Genomic DNA, 21,614 nt, shown 5'->3' with positions numbered 1-21,614 from the left:
CACTTAAACCACCAGCACCACTAAAACCATCAACACCACTAAAACCATCAACACCACTAAAACCATCAACACCACCAGCATTACCTGTACGACCAACACCACCATCGTCCCCAGCAACCCCCTGTACAACCAACATGTGTGTGTGTGTGTGTGTGTGTGTGTTCTAACTAGAACTTGTTTCCTGATTCTTTCAGTTGCTGTTAAATACTGAGTGACTCTAGAAAGAGATCAGCTGAGTCAGCCGAGAGATGGATTGACAGCTGAGTGACTCTTACCAAAGCTTGTTACCAAACCATGAAGCAGCTGCAGGACTGAGACTTAGAGTGCATCAATATAAGCAGTAGAAGAAGAAGTGTGTAAACAGAGAGGGGGGGGGGGGGGGGGCTGTTGAGTGACAGGAACAGCCTCTGCCTCCTTTTGGTCTGCAGGTCTACCAGGACTTAAAGGAACAGGTCTCTGTAAGTCCTCCGAACTGTCTCTGACTACTTTCACTGATCAGGTCCAGAGAGACTTTATCAAAGATCTTCTGTCACGCGATCACATGATCGACCCCCATCACAGCCCAGAGGGCCCATTAGGGTGGCGGTTGCATAAATGGCCGCCATGCCCCCCCCCTCTCCCCCCCCCCGAGGGGCGGCCAATGGGGAGCCTTGGATCACTGATGATGCAGGTCGTCCCCCCCGGTATAAAGACCTACAGCACCGGGACCGGCCCTCCTGAGCAGCTTTTCCCAGCCTCGGGTGGAGGGTCAGAGCAGAACTACGCCGGTAGTTTTGTTGGAGTCGGGGGGGAATCGTAGGCTCTTCTGTTCTCATCTTTGGGATTTTTGTCTGGAAACTGTTCGTGGATAAGGAGGCCACTTCCTGTCTGAGAGTCAGCTGGGCTCCAGCCCATCAGTCCTCTACGGAGGAGACCGTGAGTAGCACCTTGGTCACCTGGGTTCATGTTGGGGGGATGTTTTTAAGGTGAACTGTGGTGGTTTTGGTGTGTTAGATGTGTGTGTGTGTGTGTGTGTGTGTGTGTGTGTGTGTGTGTGTGTGTGTTGCGGCCTCGTGCAGCAGTAGAAAGAAGAAGAAGCCCAGAATAGCAGCTGAGAGCAGCAGAGAGGAGCGTCGGGCTGATGGCTTTTTAAGGGAATCAGCAGCGCTGGTATCAGATGCTGCTCAGCTATGTGCACATGGTGGCTGTCACTCAAACCAGGGGGGTCACGGGGGGGGGGGCAGTGTATTTATAACCACGGCCATATCTGACTGTCACTGTAAATAGTTTACTCTCTTTGAGTACTTTAACCTGATTTATTATTTAACATCTTTCTGTTCTAAGAACAAGAACATTAAACATGGACCAGTAACAGGAAAACACAGATATTTAGATATACATATACATGTATGTCTTTATATAAATATATGTGTATATATATATATATATATATATATATATACACAGTATATAAAGCAAACATAGTAAGCGATTAATTGATTGATTGATTGGATCGTTCTTGATGTGAATGAACTGAGAACCTTTCAGCTCAAATCAGCTGATGACAGAAACCTCTCAGCTGTTCTCGTGAGGCGTTCAAAGACCTAAAGAAAGAAAAGAAATCACAGACGTCCTCTCCTCTTCTTCTTGATTATTGATTATCAGCTTGTTGGAACACATTCAGACGAAATGTTTCTAAGAATCTGAAGGAAACGCTGTTTTTATTTCAAGTTATTTGAAAAGAAAATCAGATTCAAACTGTTTTAGAATCTTCATCTTCATCTTCATCTTCATCTTTTAGAAGCACTCATGTTGTTTATGGACAAGAGTCACAAACATTTCACTAATATTTTGTCATATTTATTTACAGTTTCATGGTTTTGTCTTCTTTAAACTCATTTATAATACATATAATATATTTACATGTGATATAAATACATTATATATATATAATATGTAACAAGATATATCTAATATCATATATTTATATTCACTATAAAGATTCTCTATGATTTATGATTGTTGCTGTAAATCTTTGATGTTACAGAAGTCATAATTAATAGTTTTGTGTTTTCATGTTTAACGCGTTTTGAATCAAACTTTATTCAAAGATTTCTGAATCATGACATCATTCATGTGAAATATACTTTTGTTTCTGTGATTATCGTCCAATCACAGATCAATAACACTGATGACATCACTAGTTAACATTTTGTTTCCAAAACACATTAAAATGTTTTTAAAAATGTAAACGTTTACAGAGAAAAACACATAAATAATGAACAACACATAATACCTTAATAATAACCAAACAGTAAAAGTACTCTGATGTACTGCAGTGAAAGTAGTAAAAGTAGTAAAAACACAGAAGAAAACCTCGGATCAGTTCATCATATCAACCAAATGTTTGTTTATTATTGTATATTTCATCTTTTCTTTTTTATTATTTCCCGTTGTGTTATTAGTTATTAAATATGAATATCATTAAATGTTATATTATTACAATATTATCATAATAATACAACAATAATAGTCAATAATAATGATACAACATTAAAATAATTGATTGTTCAGCCTGTGAACTCTTAATGAGAAAAATGTATTTCAAAATAAAAGTCTTTAAATAAAGTCCTAAAGGCACTGAATCAGTTAGAAGGTTGGAGATACGAGTACTACAGTACCTGAAGTACTGCAGTACTATAATATATACAGTACTTTACTATATGCAGTACTTTACTGTATGCAGTACTTTACTATATGCAGTACAGTACTATATGCAGTACTTTACTATATGCAGTACAGTACTATATACAGTACTTTACTATATGCAGTACTTTACTATATGCAGTACAGTACTGCAGTATTTCAATGTGTAGATTATTTTCTGGATTTATCAGCTGATCGTTTGTCCATAAATGTCATAAAATAAAAAATATAATCTCATAAACTTTTACAGCCGAAGTTGATGACATAAAAATCTCATTTTATTTATTTAAAGAATATTGTGATTATTTTCATAGAAGATAAATAAAACCAACAAACTGAATTTAATATTATGAATTTTTCTGAAAATTAAAAGAAGTGAACACAAATCTCAATATTAAAAAAACATGTTCCGTTCAAATAAGAGAATAACAATGATAGAAATAATAATAATTAAAGTTAACAAACATGAATCATATGAAAAATGTAGTTATAGGCGAAAAGTAGAATTATAATAGAATTCATATGTTCACATGTTACAAATGAATAAACAATAAAACACAAAGGAAACAGTTTGTAAAGTTTATCAGAGAACTTCCTGTTTGGACCTCAGTGACTTCAGGTGAAGGTGTGTGTGTGTGTGTGTGTGTGTGGGGGGGGGGGGGGGGGGGTCACACCTCCTGTGATGTCACTTTGATTTTTTGTGAAATAAAAGTCTTTTGGATCTTTGAGATTAAAAGTGTGCTTTCAAATCTACAAAAACAATATAAATGATTTTTCATTTGTTGGTTAAAAAGTCGTAAAGAAGTCGTAAAGAAGTCGTAAGGAAGTCGTAAGGAAGTCGTAAGGAAGTCGTAAGGAAGTCGTAAAGAAGTCGTAAGGAAGTCGTAAGGAAGTCGTAAAGAAGTCGTAAGGAAGTCGTAAAGAAGTCGTAAGGAAGTCGTAAGGAAGTCGTAAAGAAGTCGTAAGGAAGTCGTAAGGAAGTCGTAAAGAAGTCGTAAGGAAGTCGTAAGGAAGTCGTAAGGAAGTCGTAAGGAAGTCGTAAAGAAGTCGTAAGGAAGTCGTAAAGAAGTCGTAAGGAAGTCGTAAGGAAGTCGAGACATTTGTGTTTGTTTCCTCCTCGAACATTCGGCTTCCCTCACAAATATGAAATCAAGTTTATTTATTTAAGATTTGAGACGGAGCGACACTTTATTCAAATAACTTTATCGTCAACAGACAGACGTCACTCTAAGATACACAAAACACATGATGACATAATAACACATCTGTAACAACTCTAAATGAACTGCAGCGCACTAAACCAGAATAGATGTAAAAATGAGCCTTTTTTATATCAAAGACATTGAATATTATAATGTATTATGTATATTCTATTCTATTATACATTATATAATAATACAATATATTTTATATGACATATATTATACTATCTATGCTATAATATATTATTTTATTCTTCATTGGTCTGAGCAGCTGGTGAAAAGAGGCCAGCTGAAGCTAAATGTGGCTCCTGAGCTGAGCCTAAAACCAGAATGCAGAGGGGCCACAGGGAGTCCTGGTCTATACTGAGGTCACAGGTCTCAGGAGGTCCTGATATTTAATAAGTAGTTATTGATCGGGAACTTTGAATCGTTTAGACACTTCGATATGAAAACTTTTATTGGCTGTTTGATTTATTTTCATTCAGACTTCTTCTTCTTCTACTTTTGTCTTTTTCTTCTTTTTGCGTCCTCTTCTCGGGGTGACAGTGACTCAGTGGTAGAGTAATGTTGTCCTTCAATCAGAGGGTCGGTGGTTTGATCCCCGGATCCACTAGTCGTCCACGTTGATGTGTCATTGGGCAAAAGGATAGAGCTGTTCCTACGGTGTGTGAATGTTGTTAGAAGGTTGATGACTAGAAAATAGAAAGACTAGAACATTTATCATTTCATTCAGTTTTCTTCTTCTTCTTCATGTCGTCTCTTTTCTGATCATAATGTTGTTTTTTCTCTGCAATGTTTTCATACTTTTAGGTTTTGTTGTTGCAAAAGCTTTGATTGATTGAAACTGATGAATTTGATGGTAAACGTTAGAAATGATTGCTTCTGTTAATATGAGAGCACATTCTTTACTTATATTAGATTGTATTGAGGAGCTCATTGTGTTGTCTGAACTCTACTGATCATTTAAACTGAGTTCTTATCTTCTGATGACTCTAACATGCAGCTGACCTCCAGCTGCTGCCATCCCTCAGCATCATCTGCCCTCCAACAGGCTCCGCCCCCTCACATTTATAGCCCCGGTCTCTTTTTTCTGTAACTAAAACCTGCAGAGACACTCAGCACATTTTCATCCAGCTCATGTTAAATCTGTACGACAAAAACAACTCCACACAATGATGGTTATAGATTCTATAACTCACTGATATGTCAGAGTCATAGTCTGAGTCATAGATTCTATAACTCACTGATTTGTCAGAGTCATAGTCTGAGTCATAGATTCTATAACTCACTGATATGTCAGAGTCATAGATTCTATAACTCACTGATTTGTCAGAGTCATAGTCTGAGTCATAGATTCTATAACTCACTGATATGTCAGAGTCATAGTCTGAGTCATAGATTCTATAACTCACTGATATGTCAGAGTCATAGATTCTATAACTCACTGATATGTCAGAGTCATAGTCTGAGTCATAGATTCTATAACTCACTGATTTGTCAGAGTCATAGTCTGAGTCATAGATTCTATAACTCACTGATATGTCAGAGTCATAGTCTGAGTCATAGATTCTATAACTCACTGATATGTCAGAGTCATAGATTCTATAACTCACTGATATGTCAGAGTCATAGTCTGAGTCATAGATTCTATAACTCACTGATATGTCAGAGTCATAGTCTGAGTCATAGATTCTATAACTCACTGATATGTCAGAGTCATAGTCTGAGTCATAGATTCTATAACTCACTGATATGTCAGAGTCATAGTCTGAGTCATAGATTCTATAACTCACTGATATGTCAGAGTCATAGTCTGAGTCATAGATTCTATAACTTACTGATTTGTCAGAGTCATAGTCTGAGTCATAGATTCTATAACTCACTGATTTGTCAGAGTCATAGTCTGAGTCATAGATTCTATAACTCACTGATTTGTCAGAGTCATAGTCTGAGTCATAGATTCTATAACTCACTGATATGTCAGAGTCATAGTCTGAGTCATAGATTCTATAACTCACTGATATGTCAGAGTCATAGTCTGAGTCATAGATTCTATAACTCACTGATATGTCAGAGTCATAGTCTGAGTCATAGATTCTATAACTCACTGATATGTCAGAGTCATAGTCTGAGTCATAGATTCTATAACTTACTGATTTGTCAGAGTCATAGTCTGAGTCATAGATTCTATAACTCACTGATTTGTCAGAGTCATAGTCTGAGTCATAGATTCTATAACTCACTGATTTGTCAGAGTCATAGTCTGAGTCATAGATTCTATAACTCACTGATATGTCAGAGTCATAGTCTGAGTCATAGATTCTATAACTCACTGATATGTCAGAGTCATAGTCTGAGTCATAGATTCTATAACTTACTGATATGTCAGAGTCATAGTCGGGTCTGTTAACTGCTGATGTTAATTGAATGAACAGTGTTTGTCACCGCTGGTTCTTGGTGTTTGGACATTGGGTCGTCTCTTAGAGAGATGAATTGTGGGACAACAATGTGTTCTGTGTTTTCAGAAAGTGAAGGAAAGACAACAGGAAGTTCTTCTGATCAGATTCGTCAGTTTAACACACATCCACTCTGTGATGTCAGACTGAGGACTTTGATTTGATGAATGTGTTGAAGCTGCTGATTGATAATAATAATAGAATAACTGGAACACCTTTCTTTCTGTTTGTCTGCAGGATGACCTCCAACATGTCAACACAGGCGCCGACGTTCACGCAGCCGCTGCAGAGCGTCGTGGCACTAGAGGGTAGTGCCGCGACGTTCGAGGCTCAAGTTAGTGGTAAGAAAGCTTTCTCTTCATTCTGGTTCAACACAAACTCTCATTTTGATTATCGTGTCTGAGAAAACTGTTCTGCTTTTTTATTCTTTAGATTTGAATAACATAAGTAGTCCAGAATGTGTCATGATCATGAAACCTCAACGTTCATAAAGACATGACTTCCCCTGAGCCTGTGACATGGAGTCTGAATTACCTGTATACACGTGACAACCAGTCAGCCAATGAGATTCATTCACTAACCGCAACCGTTTACGTTGAGGACAAAGTCAATGAAACATTGTCAGCAGTGGTCCAATGACTGTAACATGTTTCAGTAAATCATGTTTACTTCACTTCCTGGTCGTTGAGCATCATCATCAGTTTTTAAGATTTTATTTCTTCAGGATTTTCACTTTATTTTCAACTTAGAAAATCAACGTTTTGCTTCAGGAAGAAGAGTCGGTCGTTGTTTCGTCATCTTTATTATTTGTCTCATCATCGTCTTGTGTGAAAGCTTTTAAGAGCAACACGTGTTTTCTGACATCTGAGATTAAAAAGTAACTTTTACCAAAATAAAGGCAACACGACAATAAACTATTTTTTATATAATTGTCATATTTGGAGAAAAATAATATGAACAATTCAAACTATCGACTTTAACTATTTACTCACATTTCTATCCAGAGACTTCTTAAATGTTTAAGATAAAACATTCTGAAACGTGTTCTTGTCTTTTAGAGGTTTAGAGATTTATTTTACGTTGGAATCTAAACTCAAGAATCATTTTTGATCCCAAAATCGAAATTTGACATATTTCTTTTTTTTGTTTTTCACTTTTCTTCCATCAAATTCTTACTTAAATGTAATTTTTTGTTGTAAGATTCAAACTTTATTCTTTTATCTTTTTAATGTTGTTGTCTTTATTCTCACATTCCTTAATCCTGAGAATAATAATAAGGTAAAAAATCTTTGACTAGAAGTTAACTTCATCATCAGGTCACCGCTCAGTGTTCTGGAGGTCCGGTGGTTGTTGTTCTCTGACAGCAGGTCTGGTTCTTGTCTCTTCTGCAGGTTCTCCGGTTCCTGAGGTGAGCTGGTTTCGTGATGGTCAGGTTCTTTCCACTGCGGCTTTGCCCGGCATTCAGATCTCGTTCAGCGACGGCCGCGCTGTTCTGAGGATCCCCGCCGTGACCGCCGCACACAGTGGAAGGTTTTCTGTCAGAGCCACCAACGGAGCTGGACAAGCCACGAGCACCGCCGAACTCCTCGTTACAGGTGAGACACGAAGAGATGTAGACCTGATGATCTCACATGTGGTAATAGAACTGAGCTGATGAGACGTCTCCTCTTGTCCCTCCAGCTGAGACCGCGCCCCCTAACTTCCTCCAGAGGCTGCAGAGCTCCACGGTGAGACAAGGCAGCCGGGTGAAGCTGGACGTTCGAGTCTCCGGCATCCCGCCGCCCGCCGTGAAGTTCTACCGAGAGGGAGCCGAGATCCAGAGCTCGGCCGACTTCAGGATCCTCCAGGAGGGAGACCTGTACAGTCTGCTGATCGCCGAGGCTTTCCCCGAGGATTCTGGGACATATTCTGTGACCGCCTCCAACAGCAGTGGACGAGCCACCTCCACCTGTGAGCTGCTGGTTCAGGGTGAGGCCTTTTTAAAGTCTCTATATAAAACAGTCCAGCTTCGTTCAAAGAGGATGTGTGATGCATCTTCCAGTCCCCTGATATTAAAGTCATATATATATAAATGATAATAAATCTATAAATGAAATGAAATACTAGTTTACATTTGAACCAGTGTGGTGAGACGTGCATTGAGTGTATTTGTGGTTTTGTTGACATGATGTCGAGTCTTTAATCTACTGAACTAACGAGTGTGTTCAGGTGAAGAGGCCGTCCCAGCAAAGAAAACCAAGACGATGATTTCAACCTCTCAGGTTTCACAGACCCGTCAGACCAGAGTGGAAAAGGTACCAGAGAATCCACAAACATGGTTTGATTCCCGTTGAAAACATGTGAATGTAGTTTAACCTGCTCTCTCTCTGTGGTCCTCAGAGGATGGAGGCCAGCGCCATGATGGAGATGCAGGTGGAGGGAGCCGAGCTGACTCACATGCTGGCTCACAAGACTCCACCCAGAGTTCCTCCCAAACCCATGTCCAAGTCCCCGACTCAGTCCTTGATGGTCGCCAAGGTGACCGGAGGACGCCAACAGTCGCCGTCACCCGTCAGACACGTGAAGGCACCGACGCCGACACTCGGCAGGTGGGTGGAGCCTCAAGGTGTTCCAAAGAGTTCTAACACATTCAGTGCATAGGACATCAGTTATGACTACTGGTAGTAACAGCAGTGGATATAGTAGAGTAATAATGAGTATCAGTGGGTGTCAGCAGGACCACGGTCCAGGTCAAACCATGATCCATCGTACTATCAGCTCCTTATGGTGCTGTCTGACCTATCAGGGCTTTGTAGCTGAGTTCTGTTCTAGATGCAGGTGCAGAGAAGCTAACACAGCAGTAACATCATCTCTTTCTTAGTTCCTGTTGGTACACGAGCTGCAGCATTCTGGATCAGCTGGAGAGGTTTAAGAGTTAGAGCAGCCTGATGATAAGGAGTCACAGTAATCTAGTCTGGAGGTAACAAATGAACTCACTAACTACGTAACAGCTTTTATTTAAGATCTTACAGAAAGAGGTTTAGTGGTTGTAGCGGTTGTAGTAAAGAGATTTAGGATCAGTCATCAGAGTTTGGCCCCCTACAGGCCTGTAACCAGACCTCCATCCCCCCTCTGCAGGTCTGTCTCTCCCTCTTCAAGACTCTCGGTCTCCTCCATCAGGCCGGTCAAATCCCCCATCACCGCCCGCAAGCTGCAGGCCGCCGCCGCCGGCGACGTCCTGCCGCCCTGGAAGCGGGGAGACTATGTGGCCGAGGCCAGCTACACCAGCATGACCAGCATGAGCAGCATGAGCAGCATGGCCAGCATGGCCAGCGTGAGCAGTCGGACCAGCAGCACCGTCACCCAGCTGGGCCAGGAGCAGCACTGGCAGCAGCAGGTCACCGGCGTGAAGGAGGTGAGGAGGGCTGAGCGGGGAGCACGCTGAATCCAGGGAGCAATTTGAGAAACCTGGAGGACAGACGGGGATTTTTAAGTTTCTAAATGATTCTGAGATCTGAGGATCTGGAGTGGTGAGAGGTGCTAAAAGTCTGGAAATGAAGTTCAATGGGTGAAGCTGCAGTTCCTCAACACACCACTAGAGGGTGAATCCTGGAGATCTCTGACTGTGTTGAGGTTCATTAGAAAATCAGACTTCTCTAAAACTCTGAATGTGACATTTATTAGTTTTTAGAAAGAGAAATAAAAGCAAAACATTTCTTCAAACCGTCGAGCTTCTTGTTGAACAAATTGCTCCGGAGTGAGTGAGAGTTATACGTGAGTGACCCGACATACGGAATGTTTGATCTGTTTAATATCTGGTCCTGACGAGTCTTTGAGGGTTCTGTTTGTTCTGTTTCCGTCTCATTGTTTTAAATGTGACTAATTCTGTTTAGCTGGACGTCCATCATTGAATCCGTTGGACTGGATCTAAGGATGCTTTCACTCTTCATCACTCTAGAATGGTTCCTATGATCTTATATCGTTTGTAATATCTTTGTTGGCCCCAGCACTGCTCTGTTGATCTTCTTATAATCTGAAGGTGAACAAAGACCCTTAAAAGGCTGTGAGGTCCACATGTAGTGTCCCGACAACAGTTTCACATGAAATGATGTGAAACTGAGTCTCACCATCACGTCACTCAGGTCTGTTTCTGACCATATTGTGTCGACCTCTTCGTCGTTCTTGGTTTGTGACACTTTTGCTTTTTGGGCCCTAAACAGCCAAATGAACACCAGAGTTCATCCTTCTGATTTGGTTTTTAGCCTCAGACTGTTGAGATGGAGAATCATCGGGAAAGCCTGATGGAGATACCATGTGACCTTCAGGTCCATCATTCGGACATGAAGTCATCTGGTTACGAGTTCAGCTCAAACCAGGAGACCTGATGATGACTTCAGTAGAAGAAGGAGACACAAACAGATGAGATGTGTTTGAGTCCATCATCTGTAGAGATCTCTCCTCTTCACAAAGAAACCTTCACATCTCATAACCGGGACGGTTTGTCCGGTTTGTCTTTGACTCTTCTTCAGTGGAGGAGTGTCGCTGTGATGAGGAGCAGGGAGCTCTTCATCATCACCAGTGAACACATCACTGATGCTCTGTTATCTGTTTCAACATGTTCACGCCTCTTTCTTTGAGTTTGGTTGCTGCTTCACTTTCCTGCCCCGTCAGCTCTTCTACTTCAGTTTAAACACTCGTCATGTTTCTCATGTCCATCAGATGATTAGTGTTAATGTGAGCACATTTACACACACACACTAGTGCTTTGTCCGTGACGTTTCCAAACCTCAGAGTAACAGTTTATGACCTAAAGGACTCCACATAGTGGACCTTGATCCAAAACCAGGATCAGACTTTCAGCTTCAGAGCAAGTTCTGATCCAGGTTTCACTGACCAGGAAGTAAAGCTGGCGTCCGTCTGTAAACATGTAAACTGTAATCTTGACTGATTTGTTCAGAGAGGACGTCACGGGGACAAATCTTTAAACAGATGAGTGATTCATTTATTACGCTCCCTTCATTTCAGTAATGAAGGTTCTTGGATGAAATTCCCCTTAAAACCACTATTTGTGGGTTTTTTGTATTTCTATTTGTGTACAGAAACAAACACGCCACACGTGATCCAACAATCATTGAGCTTTAGAGGAGGTGGGAGGAGCAAAAGCACGTGGTTCATTATCATGCAGAATGACATCATCACTCAGATGTTTCCCTCGTCATGCCGAAACCTCACCGACCCAACCGATGAAGACGGGAAGAAGATTCTCATGATCTTCAGACTCGTGCTTCTGTTGGTTGCAGGAAGAGAGTCTGTTTCCCAGAATGTTGGACCACTCGTCTTTTAAATTAAAATAGACTTTAGGACAAATGGAATGAGTTTGTGTTCTTTTGAGGGAACTAACTAAAACTAGACCCAGACCCCGTCCTCCTGTCTGTGTGCTGCCATGGATGTCCTGATATCTATGTGCTGCTGGTTGTGTCTCCAGGCTGAGGGAGGGGAGAGAGCCGGGGCTGTGGCCAAAGTGTTGGCCGCCGTGGACCTGGCTCGCGTCCGTCAGCCGTTGCATGTGGAGGGCGGTGGAGCTGAAGAGGAGGAGGCTGTAGAAGCGGAGTTAAGGCAGCAGGCCGCCGCCGTCGAGCAACAGTATCGAGCCGGCTGGACAACAACCGGAGGGCAGGCTGGTCAAACGCTTACTGCTGCTCAGGTTAGCTCGGCCTCCAGAGCAACAACTCACAAACATCATCAGATCAACTCGGTCTGCTAACATCTGTTTGGTCTCCATCTGTTGAACTGGCAAAACATTTTTAGACCTTTCAAAGCTTAAAGGAACTTCAGAAACAATCTCAACAGTTCTTATCAGATTTATTAAGAGTTCCTATCAAATATGCGTAATGCATTATAACAGACTGTAATAATAACTCCCAGGAGTCCATGTAAAGACGATAACCAGCACGTAAAATAACATGTTCATGACAGTAAAAAGTTCTGAAAATGTACAAAATGATTTGCCAGTGCTTTAAGATTTAATGCTAAAACACTGAAATAATGACTCTTGATAACCGTGTGATTATATAGGACTAAAGTATTGTACATTTATATAAATATATACTTGCTGAGGTCGTAACGCTCCTGTGAACTGTGTTGGTTACTCCAGATTCAGAGAGCGACAGAAATCTCCTCCCATGTGGACTCTGATCTCGCTTCGTCTCCAGTTCCACATTTCACAGTTTCTAAAGTTTCTGTCCCAAAACATGAGGCTAGCTCTGAGGTAAGAGAGGAACACCAGGCGAGCAGTAGAATAACCTGCATGGAACGAGTTTAACATGAGAAACGTTTCAAATGAAGAGAAACAAACGTTGTTCCTGCTAACCCGTCAGTCTGTCTGTTAAATCAACCTTTAAAACTGAAAGATTTCATTTCTTTTAGTGAGTGAACCAATTATGAGAGGACAACTCAACGTCCAGATTAATTTAAAATGTTTTCTTAAATAAACAAACCTTTTAACGTAGATATGAACGTGATGGCTACATACATGCTAACGTGCTAACTGCTTGAGGCTAAAGCTAACATAAAGACATGAAGACAGCATTGGTCTTCTGCTTCAGTGAAGTGTTAGTTCAGTATAAAGACATCACAGTTGCTGTTGGGGGTTTAGTGTTATTACTGCTTGCCTGAAATGCAAACTTGTTGTGAACCTTAGTGTTGAAGTGATGAAATAATAATTATAAAATAACGAACAGAATCCACCGTAACAATGTTTTTATAATAATCACAGTTCTGAACCCGCTTATTAACACGGCTTTAATAAAACTCCCTCCATTTGTACCTGAAATGAAACTAACGGTCTTTAGACTCGTCCTGCTGTGGTTTAACACAAACCTCTAGAACGAGCCGACGTGTGGTATTGACGATGGTGTGCCTGTCCTTTGGGTCGGTCAGGTTTCCATCGCCGGCTCGGCGATCGCCTCTCTGCAGAAAGGGTTCTCTTCATCCTCGACTAGAAAGATCATCAGGACCGTCAAGTCTCCCAGTCCGTCTCGTACGACGGTCGGGACCCGAGAGACTCTGGAGGCCGTCCCTCCCCCGTTCAAAGACCAGTACCAGAGTCATTTAGTCTCTGAGGTACAGACCGGGGTGGTGTTTGAGGACTGGGGAGCCCAGGTGTGTAATCTAGTGTAGTGGGCTGGATCTTAACCGGACAAGAGAACCTGATGAGTAAATGAAGGTCAGATGACTTCTGGAGTCCAAACCGGCAAAGAATCCATGTTGGTCGTAGACTTTAGATTCCACTGTTAGTGTAATTCTGCTTAAATCTCTTTATTTTTACCCTTTTGATTGAAGCACCGCCCCACATTTCTACAGGGCGTCTCTCCAAACTTTAGTCTAGTTTTAAGTCAGGTTTTCTTGATTTGTGTTAAAATCCAGGATTTAATATCTTGCTAATAAAAACATGCTCATCGACGCCACTGACCTCATTCTCACCTCTCGAGTCCATCCAGCCTCCTCTCATCCCTCTGCTGTGTCGTCTGTTCTTATGTCTGAAGTCTTGTCCAGTGTGTGTTTGATGAGCTGTGTCGTGGATTTTAGAAGTCGTGTATTTCCGGTGCTAACCCATCCGTGACTATTCGACAGGTGGTGGAGTCAGCAGCCGTACCTTCTGCAGGAGGCGCTGTGATCCCGGCCACGCTGGTGTCGGTAAGCGGTCTAGTTTTCCCTCAAAGCCCATTGAACATATTCATGCCCTCGTGGGAAAACATTTTCTAAAGGTTTTTGTTTTGTGTGCAGGGCTTGAAGAACACGAACGTGACGGAGGGTGAGTCGGTGACCCTGGAGTGCCAGATCAGCGGTCACCCGACACCCGTCATCATGTGGTTCAGAGAGGACTACAAGATCGAGACCTCCATCGACTTCCAGGTCAGCTACGTGAGCGGATTCGCCCGGCTGGTGATCCGCGAGGCGTTCGCCGAAGACAGCGGACGCTTCACCTGCACCGCCACAAACGAGGCGGGAACCGTCAGCACCTCCTGCTACCTGCTCGTCCAGGGTCAGTACAAACAGGAGGAACAGCCAATAATCAACAGCTTGCATCCCATGTGACCTACTGTAGATAAGACGTTTTCAATGCCCCTCTGGATGTGCAGGCACCTCTTGAGACCATTGAGGTTTCTTTGTGGGGTCTCTTCTGTTTTCATCTTTATATAAAGATATTATCGTCTTCTTACCTCCAGTGTCCGAGGACATCGAGAGCAGAGAGGAGATCGCTGTCGTCACCGAACATGTTGAAACTGCAGAGAAACTGTGAGTCGATCAAGCTCCTTTAAAGTTTGCATATATATATATATACGGGTTGAACATTAAATCAAGAGAGGATATTTCCAGCTTCTTTATTTTCTAACTGTTGGAACTTAAGGACATTGTTGATTCTAAAGGAACTTTGTATTTTCAGAGTAAGCGGAGAAGCCAGAGAGGAGACCACGTCTCAGGTGAGCGTGGCCGAGTCAGACGCTGCCGCCGCCGCTCCCTTCTTCATCAAGCTGCCGAGCGTCCAGAAGCTGGTGGAAGGAGGAAGTGTTTTGTTTGAATGTCAAGTCGGGGGAAGCCCCAAACCTCGCATCATCTGGAAGAAGAGCGGGATACCGCTCACTACCGGATACAGGTATGTAATATCTTTTCATGTGATTTATTTTGTATCTATTAATGATTCTGCCCATTTTTACTTTCTTGGGTTTGAATATTTAACACAAGTTGACCTGTAATATCTATTTTACAGTTAGACAGTGTGGAACAACATTATTCTGACCTTAAAGCTTCTCTTAGGGAGTTGAAAGGGAAAGTTTCTACACTTAAATAGTAGAAATACTATTCAATATAATATATAATACTAACTTATACTGTGATGGTCTTCCCTTCCTCTTCCTAACATTTCTTCAGCTTCTTTTGCTGCTCGATCTGTGATTTTGTTCTTGAGTGACCCTCAGGACAACATGTGATAAATCATTTGAGTGTGAACTGTAATGAACTCTGCTGCCTCCAGTGGCCACTCACCATCATTGCCTCTAACGCGCTCTTTCTTCTCCCCGGTCCATCAGATACAAAGTCGCCTACAAGAAGGAGACTGGAGAATGCAAGTTAGAGATCTCCATGACCTTTGCCGATGACGCCGGAGAATACTCCGTCTTTGTCAAGAACCAGCTCGGAGAAGTCTCGGCCTCCGCCAGTCTGCTGGACGAAGGTACGTACACATCTCCATCGACTTCACCACGTTAGTGAAGTAAGGCAGGAGGAGGAGAAGTCATGTTTGCATCAACTTCAGAACAGGAATCACAGATGACTGCTTCTCCTCTGACGTCAGGATGTATCAAAGAAATAAGTGGTTTGCGTTCACATGACATTAAATGCTTTGTTTTGCTAACAGATGAATACGAAGTCTACATGAAGACACATGAAGCAACCTTTAAGACTGAAATGACAGTGGGAGACGTTCCTCCCGTTGTCATTACGACCATGGAGCAGATGACCACCACCATTATCTCTGGACAGGTACGAGCATCATGAGCCAAAAGGTCCAAGTTGTAGCAATGATGGACTCACTTTATAAACATGTGATCAAGGTTGCCTGCATCATTTACAATGTTTTCTTTTCATTCAAACACTTACTTGGCCGCTCTGACTTTGCCAATATTTAGATAACCCTGATTACTGATTGACCGTTAAAACAATGAAATGACTGCCATAGAACTCCTGAGAACCTGAGCAAGTCCAGTTCAAACATCTAACGTCTCATTTCATCTGCAGGAATTCCATCTTTCTGTCATTGAGCAGAGGATCATGCACGAGATTGAACTCTGCATTATGAAGATTACCTACAGAGAGATCGTGACAGAGGATGGAGAGTTGATGGTGACTGTTGACACCACTGAGGCCGTACAGCCGGCCTTCGACACTCCCGTCAAAAACTACAGGATTATGGACGGAATGGGCGTCACTTTCCACTGCAAGTTGGCTGGAATACCGCTCCCCAAGGTGCTGCATTTTTAAATAAGTTGGGGTTAAAGATAGAAATTGGAATTTGACATGTGTGTCCACAGTAGTCTGACAGTAACATTTTGTCTTCTCCTAGATTGCTTGGTACAAAGACGGCCAGCGCATCAGGCCCGGCGACCGTTACCAGATGGAGGTTCTTCAGGACGGACGAGCCAGCCTCCGTCTGCCCGTGGTGCTACCGGAGGATGAGGGCGTGTACACCGCCTTCGCCTCCAACATGAAGGGAAACGCCATCAGCTCTGGGAAGCTCTACGTGGAGGCGTCCAGAGCTGTGACCCCTCAGAGATACACGCCACAGCCAGCGATGCAGAGGATCAGGTGAGGATCACATGTCAGTCTCGAGGCTCCCTGCTTAACGATTGACCTCGATACTGACGACTCTGCTGCTTTCTCAGATCCACTTCTCCTCGTTCTCTGAGCCGCTCACCCGGACGTTCTTCTAGTCGTTCTCCCGGACGTTCTCCGGCCCGCCGACTCGACGAGACGGACGAGGCTCAGCTGGAAAGACTGTACAAGCCTGTGTTTGTCCTGAAACCTTCCTCGGGTAAATGCTCTGAGGGGCAAACTGCCAGATTCGACCTGAAGGTCGTAGGCAGACCGATGCCCGACACATACTGGTTCCTCAATGGTGAGTAAAAAACTAGTACTTCTTCATTAAAGTGTTATTGCATGAGATTTGTTGTCCTCACAATAACCAATATCCGTACATCGCCTCCTCAGGACAACAAGTGGTTAGCGACTACACCCACAAGATAGTGGTCAAAGAGGACGGTGTCCAGTCCTTGATCATCGTGCCGGCCTTGCCACAAGACTCTGGAGAGTGGACGGTCGTCGCCCAGAACAGAGCTGGACGGACTTCAGTCTCTGTAACTCTTACTGTTGACGGTATGTCTGCAGCTCACTATGGACTTCCTGTTAACACTTATACTAATTAACATTTATTGACTTTAAGGTTCCAATTCATTTTCTTTCTTTTTCAGCTAAAGAAACCTTAACGCGCCCTCAGTTCATTGAGAAGCTGAGGAACATCAGTGTAAAACAGGGCACTCTGGTTGAACTGGCTGTCAGAGCCATTGGAAACCCCCTGCCTGACATCGTCTGGCTGAAGAACAGTGATATCATCACCCCACACAAGCACCCGCACATCAGGTGTGTTTTCTATTGGCTGTGTTATCAGTATTTATGAATTGAGTTGTTCAGTATTTTCATTTAGGTCAGAGGAGCAGCCGTGTTTTATACACCGGAGATTTTTGAGGAAGAGAGAACTGACGAGTTACACATTATCTTGAGCTTTCAGACAGAATATCTTGTTCTGTCCTTGAACACTATGTACCACACATACGATCTCTCTGAGAGGTAAAACATAGGGTTCCTTCACACTTTCTGCCTGCTCATTATGATAAAGTCTGTAGTCAGCTGGGTCATTGAGAGATACCTCACAAGGTCTGAGAATATAGAATATATAAGATCTGAAAATGTTAAAGATATTCTGATGAATCCATCTTCCAGGGTTGAAGGAACGAGAGGAGAGGCCAAATTCCAGATTCCCTCACCAGCGGGCTCAGACAGCGCCTGGTACACAGCTACAGCCATCAACAAGGCCGGCAGAGACACCACCCGCTGCAGAGTCAACGTTGAGGTGGACCATGTTGAACCTGAACCAGAGAGGAAACTCATTATTCCCAAAGGAACCTACAAAGCCAAGGAGATCGCCCCTCCCGAGTTGGAGCCCCTTCATCTGCGATATGGTCAAGAGCAGTGGGAGGAGGGCGACCTTTACGACAAAGAGAAGCAACAGAAACCACAGTTCAAGAAGAAGTTGACTTCCATCAGAATGAAGCGTTTTGGTCCGGCTCACTTTGAGTGCAGACTGACCCCTATCGGTGACCCCACCATGGCGGTGGAGTGGCTGCACGACGGCAAACCCCTGGAAGCTGCTAACAGGTTGCGCATGGTCAATGAATTTGGCTACTGCAGTCTCGACTATGAAGCCGCTTACGCCAGAGACAGCGGTGTCGTCACCTGCAGAGCCACGAACAAGTACGGAGCGGACCAAAACTCGGCCACTCTGATCGTCAAGGACGAGAAAGGTCTTGTTGAGGAGTCGCAGCTCCCTGAAGGCATCAAGGGAGCACACCGAATCGAAGAGATTGAACGCATAGCTCATGAGGGAGGACCCTACGGAGTCACTACTGAGGAAGATACTGACAAAATGAAACCTGAGATTGTCCTCGTTCCTGACCCAGCCAAAGTGCTGGAGGGCGACATTGCACGATTCCGCTGCAGAGTGACCGGTTATCCAGCACCCAAGGTTAACTGGTACCTCAACGGACAACTGATCCGCAAGAGCAAGAGATACAGACTTCGTTACGATGGTATTTACTACTTGGAGATCACTGAAATCAAATCCTATGATTCTGGAGAGGTCAAAATAGTAGCTGACAACAACCTGGGCTCAGCCGAGCACACCGTGAAGCTGGAGGTTCAGCAAAAAGAGGATTTCAGAACTCATCTGCGCCGTGCCCCAGAGGGTAAGGCAGCCGAGGCCACACCCGAACCTGGAAAAGTACAATTTGAGGTTGTGAAGGCTGAGAAACCTGCAGACGACTCTCAGCTAAAAGAGGTGGTCAAGCTGAAGAAGGCTCACAGAATCGTCCATGAGAAATCCACGGAGGAATCGGACGAGCTTAGGGGCAAGTTCAAGCGCAGGACAGAGGAAGGCTATTACGAGTCCATCACTGCCGTGGAGCTCAAGTCACGCAAGAAGGACGAGTCCTACGAGGATCTCCTGAAGAAAACGAAGGAGGAACTGCTTCACCGCGCCATGGCGAAGGAGGAGGCTGAGAGGAAGAAGGAAGAGGAGCGCCTCAAGGTTACAGCTAAAGTTCTGAAACCAGAGAGGGTCAAGCTCTCAGCCAGCATGGAAGCTCCCAAGATCCTGGAGCGTATCACCAGCCAGACAGTCGCACAGGGCGACGAAGTCAAGTTCAGAGTCAGAGTCGTCGGCAGACCAGAACCCGAGTGCCAGTGGTTCAAAAATGGTGTTCTGCTTGAGAAGTCTGATCGTATTAACTGGTACTGGCCTGAGGATCATGTGTGTGAACTGGTGATCAGAGACGTCGTAGCCGAGGATTCTGCCAGTGTCATGGTCAAAGCTTCCAGCACTGCCGGAGAGACTTCCAGCCATGCTTTCCTGCTGGTGCAAGGTAACAGCTCTGGAATTTCTACAACGTCCATGTAAATTCTACATTTGAATTGTGCATTTTGTAACAAAGGTTTTGTTGTTATTCTTGCAGCCAAGACAGTCATCTCCTTCACGCAGAAGCTGGAGGACGTAAACGCAAATGAGAAGGACACCATGGCGACCTTTGAGTGTGATACCAATGAGCCTTTTGTCAAGGTCAAATGGCTGAAGAATAACGTGGAGATCTTCTCCGGAGACAAATACAGAATGCACTCTGACAGAAAGGTTCACTTCCTGTCTGTGCTGATGATTGACATGAGGGATGACGCAGAATTCAGCTGCATGGTGGTGGACGAGGACATCAGCACAACCGCCAAGCTCAATGTGGAAGGTATATAGATACCTCAACATTAACTTCTACTTCACAGATGATGTACACATACGCCCACATGTACCTACACATCATCTGGCTCCTAGTTTTGAATTGGTCCTGAGGTTTAGTCACATAAAAACTTTGAAAATAAACGTAATCTTTTAACCTCTAGTTTATGCAGGAAATGGTATAACATCTTTTGGAGGAGCAACTTAAATACAGCCACACCATGCACACATTATACAAGAGAAACCGCGTTGATACATAATCATGCAGGGAAACTGTAATGAACTTGATCTGCCCTGATGCATTTGCTCAGGTTGGATGTGAATTAACATGGATTTCCACCGTCACTGTGTCCTAGTGCATGATGGACTTTTCACTTTGCACTGATGTACCATCTGTATTATGTCATAAACAGGAGCTCCGCTGGAGATCGTGAAGCAGCTCGAGAGCACAGAGGTTCCTGAGACGTACTCTGGAGAGTTTGAGTGCGTCGTGTCCCGCGAGGACGCTGAAGGCAGCTGGTTCCTCGGAGAAAAGCTGCTTTCTCCCAGCAGCAAATACGTCATGTCCTCCCGCCGTGGAAGACATTCCCTGTCCGTCAAAGACGTAAAGAAGGAGGACCAGGGAAAATATACCTTCAAAGTGGACAATTTCAAGACAAGTGCATCGCTGAAGATGAAATGTGAGTGATGGAAGTAACTTAAAGTTTGGAGCTTTTAGCTCGGTCAAAGCCCGTCAATCTATCCAAAAATGAAATGAAACTTCTGGTCAGATTTCCATGAAATTTGGTGTCAGAGTTCATGATTCCCAGAGGGTGACTCCTAGTACGTTCTGTGACCCCTTGAACCTCTCGGAAAACCCTCAGGCCAAATTGTCCAGTTAAGAGTTTGGACATTTCATGTCTTTTCTTGTAGCACCACAATGTACCTCAATGTCAAAGATTGGGGTGTCAGGAATACTGCAGCTCTTTTGTTCTGCTTTTATCTGGTTCCTCACACGTTTGTCTTGATGTCTCAGTGCGTCCCGTAACCCTGATGCAGCCTCTGACTGATATGACCCTCTGCGAGGGCGACATCGCTCAACTGGAGGTCAAGTTCTCCCAGGAGAATGTCGAAGGAACCTGGATGAAGAACGAACAGCCGGTCACGGCCTCGAGCCGTGTGCACATTGTTATCGACAAACAGATCCACAAACTTCTGATCGAAGACACCAACAAGGACGACGCTGGAACGTACTCCTTTCTGGTTCCCGCTCAGGCGATCTCAACCTCTGCAAAGCTGCTCATTCAGAGTAAGGCACCTCGGATGTCTTTTTTTTCTAAAGGACTTAATGCTCCAAAGTAAAATGTTACTAAAGATTTTATCTTGGGTTGCAGCCATTGGTGTCTTGAACCCACTGAAGGACACGAGCGCCGTTGAGGGCACCAAAGCGGTCATGGAGTGCAAGATCTCTGCCCAAGACGTCAGCTCGGTCAAATGGTTCCACAACGACAATCTGCTGACGCCCAGCGACCGGGTCCAGATGGTGGCAAAGGGATCCAAGCAGCGTCTGGTCTTCAACAGGACCTTCGCTTCAGACGAAGGACGATACAAACTAGTGGTCGGCCGAGCCGACACCAGCTGCAGGTTCTCTGTTCAGAGTAAGTTCTGCTGTATAAGCATGTGTTACTACGAGTAAGTTAACAG

At 43.6% G+C, this 21,614-nt stretch overlaps 1 protein-coding gene across 1 annotated transcript; it reads left to right on the top strand.

Annotated features, from left to right (window-relative positions):
• Window positions 1-745: 745 nt before the first annotated feature.
• LOC306704121 (titin-like) lies at window positions 746-21,606 on the top strand (the record flags this gene model as incomplete). Its single annotated transcript, XM_079170333.1, has 26 exons — window positions 746-915; window positions 6,581-6,684; window positions 7,735-7,938; window positions 8,024-8,311; window positions 8,552-8,637; window positions 8,723-8,931; window positions 9,461-9,737; window positions 11,808-12,026; window positions 12,477-12,590; window positions 13,262-13,483; window positions 13,955-14,017; window positions 14,108-14,366; window positions 14,551-14,620; window positions 14,769-14,978; window positions 15,412-15,554; window positions 15,738-15,862; window positions 16,118-16,345; window positions 16,443-16,684; window positions 16,762-16,994; window positions 17,087-17,251; window positions 17,347-17,515; window positions 17,876-19,572; window positions 19,663-19,941; window positions 20,345-20,611; window positions 20,947-21,219; window positions 21,305-21,606. The coding sequence occupies exons 2-26, from the start codon at window positions 6,582-6,584 to the stop codon at window positions 21,604-21,606; spliced, it is 6,447 nt and encodes a 2,148-aa protein (XP_079026459.1). The 5' UTR covers window positions 746-915; window position 6,581.
• Window positions 21,607-21,614: the final 8 nt, after the last annotated feature.

The sequence above is a fragment of the Pholis gunnellus genome (assembly GCF_910591455.1).
Source record: "Pholis gunnellus genome assembly, chromosome: 12".
NCBI classification, from domain to species: Eukaryota; Metazoa; Chordata; class Actinopteri; order Perciformes; family Pholidae; genus Pholis; species Pholis gunnellus.
This window is presented reverse-complemented; position numbering and strand designations above follow the sequence as displayed.